The sequence below is a fragment of the Cheilinus undulatus genome, linkage group 14 (genome assembly GCF_018320785.1).
Source record: "Cheilinus undulatus linkage group 14, ASM1832078v1, whole genome shotgun sequence".
Classification (NCBI taxonomy): domain Eukaryota; kingdom Metazoa; phylum Chordata; class Actinopteri; order Labriformes; family Labridae; genus Cheilinus; species Cheilinus undulatus.
The window spans coordinates 2,822,297-2,833,684 of record NC_054878.1 but is presented as its reverse complement, the minus strand read 5'-3'; the positions used below and the strand labels follow the sequence as shown (position 1 = coordinate 2,833,684).

At 40.1% G+C, this 11,388-nt stretch overlaps 1 protein-coding gene across 1 annotated transcript; it reads left to right on the top strand.

Moving 5' to 3' along the window:
* LOC121521765 (zinc finger protein 501-like) lies at window positions 1-3,182 on the top strand. Its single transcript, XM_041805925.1, has 2 exons — window positions 1-147; window positions 2,038-3,182. The coding sequence occupies exons 1-2, from the start codon at window positions 66-68 to the stop codon at window positions 3,180-3,182; spliced, it is 1,227 nt and encodes a 408-aa protein (XP_041661859.1). The 5' UTR covers window positions 1-65.
* Window positions 3,183-11,388: the final 8,206 nt, after the last annotated feature.

Genomic DNA, 11,388 nt, shown 5'->3' with positions numbered 1-11,388 from the left:
GTGCTAACGTTAGCAGAGTAATGTTGTAGTTTTCTTTTCCTTCTTGGACTCTTGGATGTGTGGAAATGTCCGGGTTTGAGGAGCTCCACCGCCACAGAAAGCTGCTGGATGTGATTTTAATCCCTGAGATAAAGCTGCACAGAGCAGGTGGGTTTATTTACACTCATAGAAACCTGTTTCCTGTCACAGGTTGGAGTCTGCATGCTCTCCTCGTGCATGCGTGGGTTCTCCCCGGGTTCTCCGGTTCCCTCCCACCACCAAAGACCTGGTCCTGAAGCCCGTTTCAGACTGGCTCCCTGTTCTGCTGCTTGGGGCTCCTGCCGGTGCAGCTTTCACAAAGAAATGCGTGTCAGCCGCATCTCCCTGCTGTCCAAGCCCCGTCATTCTTCATGAAGGGCCACCCAGGGCCGTCTCTAGTTTTTTTCGGGCTCCTAGTCTCCAAACTAGGTTGGAGAGATTCCTTATCCATTAGATCAGGGGTGTCAAACTCAATCACAGCAGGGGCTGGATTCAGAACTTGGGTCTAACCTGAGGGCCTAACAATCCATATTTAACCATAAAATGTCAACCTTATTTTCACCAGCAATGAATTATGGGGGTTAAAACTTGGCACTGATGATAAATGATTTTGTGATGAAAAGGTGAAGATGATATTTTAAAAACTAAAAATCTGAGATAAAAGTCAAACTTATATTTTAAAAGGTAAAAATATGATATTTAAAGTCAAAATAATGTTTATAAAAGGCAAAATATGAGAGATTATAGAAACCATGAATTTCAAATGTCAAAAACTGGGATAAAATTCAAAATCATATTTTTTAACAGTCAAAATATGAGGTAAACATCGAAATCATGAGTTTCAAATGTCAAAACATGTGCTAAGATTAAAAATCATGTGTTTTTAAGGTAAAAAAAAATAGATAAAAGTTAAAATTAGGAGTTAAAAAGGTTGAAATATGAGATGAAAGTCAAAATTATGACTTTAAAAGGTCTAAATAGGATCTAATATTTGAAATTATTAATCATAAAGGTATAAATATGAGATGAAACGTCAAAGTTATGAGATTTAAAGGTTAAAATATGAAATAAAATGTCAAAACCATAACTTTTAGTCATCATTGTGAGATGCAAAATCAAAAATAATGAAAAAACACAAATTTCTTCCCTCTTCATTACTGACTTTTTATCAAATTAATTTTACTGTTTCCTTTTATTTATTTATTATTTTTTTTTTTTTTAAATCATCAAGGTTAAGTTTACATTTTTATACTGGAGGAAATCTGCAGACCTCACTGGTGGGCCAGTTGTAATAAAGATGGGCTGGGCGATTATGGCAAAAATTAAAATCCCAATTAATTGCACTTTTTTACTTCAGTTACGATTAATGAATGATTTTTCTGCCCCCAGCCTCCGACTAGGTTTCTTCTGTAAATATTTGTAGAAGAATCTTAAAACAAACAACTGAAAAGAACATGCAGAGATTAACAATTTATGGTTATTTATTGAAACATTTTAAATAAAAACACACATCAGCTGAAAGGTTTTTTTTGTACAAAGTCACATTTTTCCAAGAAAAAGGGAAAAATTTTAAAGAATTGCCAGGGCAGGTTTATGTTGGTTAGAGGCTTTAGACGTCGGTTTCTGTTATTTTTCAATTAATTGCCCAGCTTTACCCTGTGTTAAGGTGCTTTCACCCCATTCTCCCCTAAAACAGGCCTGTGATGAGACACTTACCTTGTGTTTGTGTTTGAGATCATCCAAAGATGTTTGATTAAGTCTCTGTGTGTTCAGGTCTCAGCTCCTAATTTGTTTCTGCATCTGTGGTTTAAAGTTTAGATTCTATCTGAGTTTTGTTAAGCTGTGACTTAAAATACCACATTTCTGTGTGTGGCTGTTCACATTAAAATTTGAACATCTTGACAGCTACAGTTTTATTGTGAAGATTGTGACTGAAATAGACAGAACTTTAAATATTTTAAGTCTTCAAGGCTCAATCTAACCTCACAGCTTCTCTTGGTGTGTCTTTGTGTATTTCAGTGCTTCCTGCAGATGCCCAGCAGCTGTTGGTGATTAAAGAAGAGAGCCCCCAGGAGGACACTGAGCCCCCACTCATTAAGGAGGAACAGGAGGAACGGTGGATCAGTCAGGAGGGAGAGCAGTATCAAGGACTGGAGGAGGCTGACACCAAGTTCCTCTTCAGTTCTGCCTCTGTGAAGAGTGAAGATGATGAAGAGAAACCTCAGTCCTCACAGCTTCATGAGAGACAAAATGAAGAGATGGACATAGGAGCTGGTGGAGAGGACTGTGGGGGAGCAGAACCAGCCAGGATCTCAGATCCAGAGACACATTTACAACCAGAGACTGAGGCCAAGACTGTAGAGACTTCTGGAGGAGAGACTGATGACAGTGATGATTGGAGGGAGACTGGAGAACATCAGTCAGGTTCAAAGTCTGCAAAACATATTAAAAATAGGAGACCCAAGAGTAAGAAATCACACAGCTGTTCTGTGTGTGGAAAAACATTCAACACAGTAAGCCACTTGATACGACACACAAAAATTCACACAGGAGAGAAACCTTTCAGCTGCTCTGAGTGTGATAGTAGTTTCTGTCAGAGAGAAAGTCTGAACAAACACTTGAGGATTCACACAGGAGAGAAACCCTTCTGCTGTTCTATTTGCAGCAAAAGATTTAGATGGAAAAATAATATGTATGCACACATGAGGATTCACACAGGAGAGAAACCCTTTAGTTGCACGGAGTGTGATAGAAGTTTCTGTGAGAGAGGAAGTCTGACCAAACACTTGAGGATTCACACAGGAGAGAAACCCTTCAGCTGCTCTGTTTGTAGCAAAAGATTTACATGTAAAAGGATTTTGGTCTCTCACATGATCATTCACACAGGAGAGAAACCTTTCAGCTGCTCTGAGTGTAGTAAAAAATTTCCAAGAAAAAATGATCTAAAGATGCACATGAGAACCCACTCAGGAGAGAAGCCCTTCAGCTGCTCTGGTTGCAATAAAAGATTTACACGGAAAACTTATATGGTCGCTCACATGAGGATTCACACAGGAGAGGAAGCCTTCAGCTGCTCTGGTTGCGATAGAAGTTTCTCTTGCAAAGGAAATCTGACCAGACACATGAGGATTCACACAGGAGACAAAAACTTGAAGTTGCACTGATTGCCGTAAAAACATTTCAAAAAAACATTTTCTGGCGTTACACATGAGCATTCACTCAGGAGAGAAACCCTTCAGCTGCTCTGTGTGTGGTAAAACATTCAATAGTAGTTCAAACTGGAGTAGGCATGTGAAAACTCACAGAGGTGAGACAACCTACGGCTGCAGTGACTGTAATCAGACATTGGCTTTGCAGTTTCAGGTAAAACATCACAAATGTTTTGGGGGTCAGGCTTCAGAGATTCATCAAATCCTCTGTGAAGAAAAATGAGAGGTATAACAAGGAGCAGATGGAGAGCGGACCAGCAGAACCAGCCAGGAATTCAGATCCAGAGAGACATTTACAACCAGAGATAGAGGTTGAGACTGGAGACTCTTCTGGAGCTGAGACTGATGACAGTGAGGATGATTAGGAAATCAGGTTTGAAGTAAACACAGAATACTTGTGCTCTACAAGGAGGATAAGCATTCAGCCAAGCTCTCTGATCAACGTATCAATTTTGAACCTTTTGATTTGAAGGAAACACAACAAACTTGTGCTCTGGAGTTAGTGCTCAGCAAAGATGTCCCTAAAGCCAGTTAAATCCATACTATTTGTGTCCAAAAGTCAACCGTGCAGACCGATGGGCAGCAAGAAGCCAGCGTTTAGCAGGGTTGTCAATCGAGCAACCATGCCAGCGTGAAGACATTCTTCACCTCACCTGACCTACAGAGTTGGGGTGCAGTGCCCTCCAGTCAGAATTGTTCCTCCTCATCTAAATCCATTGGCTGGTTTAAATGGCTTCATCTCCTAAACTGTTTTCCTAAACTCTGCCCTGCATTCCCAGCTCTTTAAATGTTGAAACTGTTGACCTTGCCACCAACCCCCTACATCCCACTTCTACTGGACAGACACTAATTTTCCAGCTTCACTGTTCAGCTTCTGCTCCTTCATCTGCTTTTCTAAGCATATCTAGCCTTCCTGGATTCTGTTACATCTTTCCTACATTAGTACTGAGATCAAAATGCGGCACACGGCATGTGCCACAGCACGCTCAGTTTGTGTCAGGGCATGTGGCCGTTGAGCTGCGGCCTACAAATTTATGATACGATACACTTTATTGTCCCCTTAGGGAAATTTGTCTTGGACTCCAAGAGCTGCACAGGTGAAGCTGCCAATTAATATCACAGAAGTAATAGACTAGAACAAAGACACAATTACAAAACCCACACATATTGCACAAACCATATTGCACAAGACTCTCATATGAATAGTTAAAAAGATAACACCATGACGTTATTGAACAATCCGGCTACATCCTCATAAAGCATTATTCAAAACCCTAATTGAGGTGGACACAAACATGTTTTTAAAGCAGTTCAGTTAACATTTGTGGACTCTATATTTCCTACCAGATGGAAGGAGTTCATACTCAGGGTGAAGGATGTGAGAAGGATCAGATAAAGCCCGCTGCGTTTGCCTGAGAACAGACTGACAGAAGCAGGTTTAGATTTTAACTAGACAAAGAGATTACCGGACCAGGCTGACATCCCATACCAAATAGTGCTCTCTAAAACAGCCTGATAAAACATAAACATGATCTTCTGATCAACACCAAACACCCTGAGTCGCCGTAAAAAATACAGCCTTTGCTGTAGACGAGAACACAAACTAGTAAAGTGTATTTCCCTGTTAAACTGGTTATCTAAGTAAATGCCTAGATACCTGTAAGAGCTGACCTGGTTGATTTTTTCATCATGGATTAGCAGTGGGGTATGACCACCAACTGAACGAGGGTTGAGCACCATCTCCTCTGTATTTTTTACATTTATGGTGAGATAGTTAACATCACACCAGCGGACAAAAGACTGCACCTCAGTAAAGTACAGTGAGAGATCTGAGTCTTTGTACAGGAGGCTGAGGATGGCAGTATCATCTGAGAACTTAAAAACATGGTTTCCATGGAAGCTGCTGGTGCAATCATTGGTATATAGATGGTAAAAAGGACAGGTGAGCTCACACAGCCCTGAGGTACACCTGTGCTGATGCTTTTTGAGTCAGAGATGGTGTTATTAACTCGGACATTTTGAGTTCTGTTAATTAAAAAAGACTAGAACCACTTAATAACAAAAGGGTTTACTGACAGCTGAATTAGTTTTTGAATCGGTAAATGAGGCTGTAGCGTGTTAAAAGCAGAACTAAAATCAATAAATGAAAGATGTGCATAGGCCTTTGGGTCTTCAAGGTGTTTTAGTCAAAGGTGGGTGATGCCGTTAATGGCGTCTTCTGTACCCTGCCCTCGCCTGTAAGCAAACTGAAAAGGATCTAGGACACAATTTATCTCTGATTTTAAAATGGACACAATATACTGTATTTTTCAAAACATTTCATAACTACAGAAGTAAAAGCCACTGGTCTAAAATCATTGTTAACAGATGGACAGGGCTTCTTTGGTACAGGAATAATAGTTGATTTTTTTTCCAGTGTAGGGACTGTGTGCTGATCTACAGACTGCTGGAAGACAGGGCACCAGGCTGGTGTGAGCTCTCCTGAAAAAGTCTTTAACAGAAAAGCAGAGATGCCATCTGAACCAGCAGATTTATTTTTGTGCACCCCACTGAAAAGTGACCTGATTTTAAAGGGATCAACTATTAACCTAGTGCACAAATCAGTAGTTGAAATAGATTTTAAAACATTAGCACATTCCAAAGATAAGTCCTGTGTTTCAAATCTCAGATAAAAGTCATTGAGCTCATTCCCTTTGTTGGTTCATCATCTGTTATAAGACTTTTCCTTTTTGTAGTCATGTTAGCTGCCACTTTCATCAATTCCCAAAGCTTTTCAGAGTCCATTGAGATAAAATTCTGCTCCATAATGTCCTTATGTTTCTTCCTTGCATGCCTTAGGATCTGATTCAGTCACATTGCACTGTTTTTAACTCCACCCGGTCATGATTCTTAAAAGCCATTTTTTTTGCGGTTAATACAGTCTTTAACCTCTTTGGTTATGTAAGGTTTGTTGTTTGGGTACATGATAATATCCTTTTTGGTTACCACACAGTCAATGCAAAATTTTATGTAGTCTGTTATGGTTTCAGTGGCCTCATCAATTTGTGCCGTGACACACAGATGTCCACGTGTCATTCTGGGTATGCTACAGTCATTCCTGGCACATTTCATGGGTAGTCTTGGTGCGCATGCTCCTGCACACTCCTGTGTGTAAGGGATCCACTATATATATGACACATCTGCCAAGGTATGGACTACTGAGTGGGGAAGAGGATGGGATTACTGGGTGGGTTAGTGGTCAGGTGGGCGTTGTGTGCTGGGGTGGGTGGGGGGGCATGAAATAATGTATTTTCTTTAAATTGGATGTTGTGTGTAAAGCACTTTGTGCTACATTGCATTGTATGAAAAGTGCTATGTAAATAAAGATTGATTGATTGATTGATTGATTGATAGTCATGTTACACGACGTTATTCTCCTGAAATACAGGGTCGAATCCCAGCAGATGACATCAATACTAATGGAAAAGTGAACTAATGCATAAGGTGGCTGCTTTCATGGCATTTCTCTTACTGTCAATAGAGCAATGGCTTTTTTTACCAGCATGTTTGTGACTGGTGCTGACGTTGAACTGCAAAGTGATTAAAATTATTTGGTTTTACAGCAAGTTGAGCTTGAGTTTTTCACTGTGTTAACATGACTCAGAAGCACAAAACTGAATACCCTGTTTGATGAGAAAAAGAAAGAAACGACACAAAACAGTGGAATAAATGAAAGGATGTCAATCCAATAGTTTGAAATAAGTAAAACAGACCATATATAAGAATGGATATATGAGAAGAGATCAGGGTGGAGGTTTATATGAGCTGTACAAATGGATCATACTTTCTGCTATCGATTGTTCAGCCTGTACAGTGGCTAGGCTAGCTATCGTTTGTAACGGTATGTTTATGAAACAACTTGAGCCAGTAACGTTATGTAAAGCATTCACATAAATAGACCTTATAATCAAATTCAACCCTTTAAAGGCAACACATCGTTGTAAATAAAGAAAAAATCATGTTGACCTCATAAAGTGTTGCAAGCGAACCCATTAGTACTGGGCCCCGTTCCTCTTACCTGGCTAACTCAGTTAGCTGGATAATTTCAGGATAACCTGACGTCATGTCAGGCTTATTCCGTGCCTCGAAGCAGGTTGAGCTGAGTCACTATAGCAACAGATCAATAAACTTAAACCTGCTCCAGGGCAGGTTTATTTCAAGAAGCCGAATCTTAAGACACACACCCCAAAAGAAAAAAGGAGGAAGCTCCCTTCCTGAGAGACCAAGTCAACAGGAGCAATCATAATCCGTGCCGCATTTCACAGGGAAAGACTGATCCGAGATCGCCAAGATCCTTTATCATTTTCTACTGATTTTTTGTATGAGCGTTACTGTTTCAGTCGCCAAGGCATTATTTATTTACAACAGCTGATAGGGCCACACATCGCCAATACTACCCAGCTAACCTGACACGCCAGATGCATTTGTTTCACACATGAGTGAAAAACAGGGAAATGGGCGTGTCCATCTGCTTTGCAAGGTTAACCCAGGCAGCCGATCACTCACTGTCACTCAGACAGTGGCGGTGGCAGTGTGGCATATACGAGAAACATTTCTAATTCAACACCGTGGATCAAATGATATTCCCTTACCACACTGAATAATGTTCTTGTATTTTTTTTTTAACTTGTTCCCAAGTTTGCTTGACATTTGGGTTTGTTCTATATGAAGTGATAAGAGGAGAAAAAGTGCTCCATATATAAATATGAAAACAGATAGCTGGACCTATAGACTATATAAAACATAACGTCTCAAATTAGTGAGCTTACTAACAGCTACCTTTAGGAAATACACAAGGTTCATTATGATAGAAAATAATTAATCTAGGTCATTAGGTTACGAGGTTACGGTAAACACACATTTAAATTAATAGCCTAGGTTATAGCTTTATACAGCAATGCATAACTAGGCCTACATATTCCTTACTTGCGCATTTAACTTGACCACAATCCTTTGCCAAGCTGCATGACTTACCTTCGCTGCAGCCGAGGTGTTGGATTTAACAGTTACAATGTTTTTGTAATTTTCAAACTCCTCCATGATTGTTTGCTGCTCTGTTTGTGTGAAAAATGTCGCGCTTTCCTTATTATTCGCCATGAATTATGACGGACAATCATGATTTCTGTGATCTACACTGCTCCCTTTTTCTGAAGAACGGGCACGCGCAAGTATCCTGATGACTCATGTACACTGATTCAGCGCGACTGAGCTGTGGAGGAAGGACTTAGCCAGCCTTCAATCATCACGTTAATTGAATCAGGCTAAAAGGACATGAGCGCTGATTATTTGAACCACGTGCGAGGAACGGGGCCCTGATGTGATCTGGCGCGACTTCGACCCTGTATTTCACGAGAATAATGTCATGTAACATGACTACCCATGAAATGTGTCAGGAATGACTGTAGCATACCGAGAATGACACGCGCCACATCCGTGTGCCACGTTTCGATCTTTCTGTCACTCCTTTCCTAAGCTGCTCTACCTGAAAAATATTTGAGTTTGGGCTGTAGTTCGCCTGTAGTCATGTTTTCTCACTGTTTCCTTTCTAATACTAATGAGTGAGTTTATTTTTGGGTAGGCAGTCTTAGTTGGGGTAGTGGCTGTTTTCTCTGCTGTGTTCAGTGTCACTAAGGAGAACATGAGTCAGGTGTAGACTCTGTAAATGATGAACTTCCTGTCAGTGATGCAGAGGTTTCCTCAGACTTTCTGGATGTCAGTCATTTTGACCTCAAAATGCACTGTTCCACATTAGTAAGCAGGACAGAGTTTTAAAACATTTCATAGTTCATAAAGAACTGAAAATGGTCATTTGTTGAATTTACAGCATTAGGAGGTCATATTTACTGAAATCAAAGCTATTTCAATCAAAAACATCTTAACAGGACAAGTTCCATGTTAACATAGGAGCCCTTCTTTGATATCTCCTTCACTATTCTTGCATCCATTGAACTTGTGAGTTTTTGGAGAGTTTCTGCTTGAATTTCTTTGCAGGATGTCAGAATATCCTCCCAGAGCTGCTGTTTTGATGTGAACTGCCTCCCACCCTCATAGATCTTTAGCTTGAGGATGCTCCAAAGGTTCCCAACAGGGTTAAAGGTCAGGGGAGGATGGAGGCCACACCATGAGTTTCTCTCCTTTACGCCCATAGCAGCCAATGACACAGAGGTATTCTTTGCAGCATGAGATGGAGCATTGTCATGCTTGGAGATCATTCTGCTACAGAAGGCACGGTTCTTCTTTTTGTACCATGGAAGAAAGTGGTCAGTCAGAAACTCTACATACTTTGCCGAGGTCATTTTCACACCTTCAGGGACCCTAAAGGGGCCTACCAGCTCTCTCCTCATGAATCCAGCCCAAAACATGACTCCGCCCCCTCCTTGCTGACATCACAGCCTTGTTGGGACATGGTGGCCATCCACCAACCATCCACTACTCCTCCATCTGGACCATCCAGGGTTGCACGGCACTCATCAGTCAACAAGACTGTTTGAAAATGAGTCTTCATGTATTTCTGGGCCCACTGCAACCGTTTCTGCTTGTGAGCATTGGTTAGGGGGGGCTGAATAGTAGGTTTATACACGACTGCAAGCCTCTGGAGGATCCTACACCTTGAGGTTGGTGGGACTCCAGAGGCACCAGCAGCTTCAAATACCTGTTTGCTGCTTTGTAATGACATTTTAGCATCTGCTCTTCATCCCATGAATTTGTCCGTCAGAAACCTTCCTCATTATGTCTTTATCTGCATGAACCCATCTGTGCTCTGAATCAGCCACAAATTTCTTCACAGTACGATGATCACGCTTAATTTTTCATGAAATATTGAATGTTTTCATTCCTTTTCCAAGGCATTACACTATTTGACACTTTTTGGCAGCAGAGATCCTTTTTCTTTTCTATATTGCTGAAACCTGTGGCCTGCTTAATAATGTGGAACAGTGCATTTTGAGGTTTTTATTTAAAAAAAAAAAACTGTTATCATTATGAAGTTTGTTCAAAAACATTTGAATTATGCTCTCATGGCTGATGACTTAAAAAATACTCTGACTGTCATTTGCATTAATATTTAGGAAAATAAGAGAAAAATGTTATTTGCTTAATAATGTGGAAAGCAGTGTATTAGACTCTCAGCCTCAGAGAACAGCAGTCTAACCACAGACATACTGACTGAGACGCATAGGCACATCTTTCTTTACTCCTCAGAGTTTATCAGTGTTATTTTAAGGATTACATTATCGCACAAAGCCTGGCATTGACTGATTTTGGCTGACAGTGCTCATTGTTCTCATATTATCACTTTACTCTGATTATACGATGCTTTTGATTATCTGGACCAGGGTTCTCAGCTGGGGGGGGCATGTGAGATTTAAAATATATATGTTTAAAAATAGTAACCATGCAAAAATCAAATATTTTTAATAAGATATAAGTGTAAGTTCATAAGCTGAATTTTCTGTGTAACAGGCTGTTAATTTGTAGTCATCCTAAACCCCCGTCCATGGCAGAATGGTTTGATCCACATGACATCACCTGTCAGCTGCTGTATTCTCAATCCTTTTGTTCATAAATAAGTTGATGATTTCTTTTTTTGTGAAGACATTTTTAACTAAGGTTGTGATTCAGGTTGAGAAGAGGTCTTTATAGAGAGGTACAGGAATGAGTCCTAAAACGTGGAAGTGAGTTAGCATTCAACACTGCCAATTCCCTCGTCTAAAAGTCTATGGCAGAGGTGTCAAACTCAAGGTCTGGGGGCCAAATCCGGCCCGTGGTGCAGTTAAACCCGGCCCACCAGATCATATGATATTTTCATTAGAACTGGTCCACCAGTATGAGGTCTGCAGATTTCCTCTAGTATAAAAATGTAAACTTAACCTTGATGATTTATAAAAATAAGAAAAAGTAACAGTAAAAATAATTTGGTGAATGTCAGGAAAGTAGGAGGAATTAGTGTTTTCTCTATATTTTCAATTTTGCATCTCACAGTGATGACAAAGTTATGGTTTTGACTTTTTATTTCAGATTTTAACCTTTACATCTCATAACTTTGACTGTCATATTTTGCCTTTGTGATTCATAATTTTACATTTTTAATCTTGTTTAGACCTTTAAAAGTCATGATTTTGAC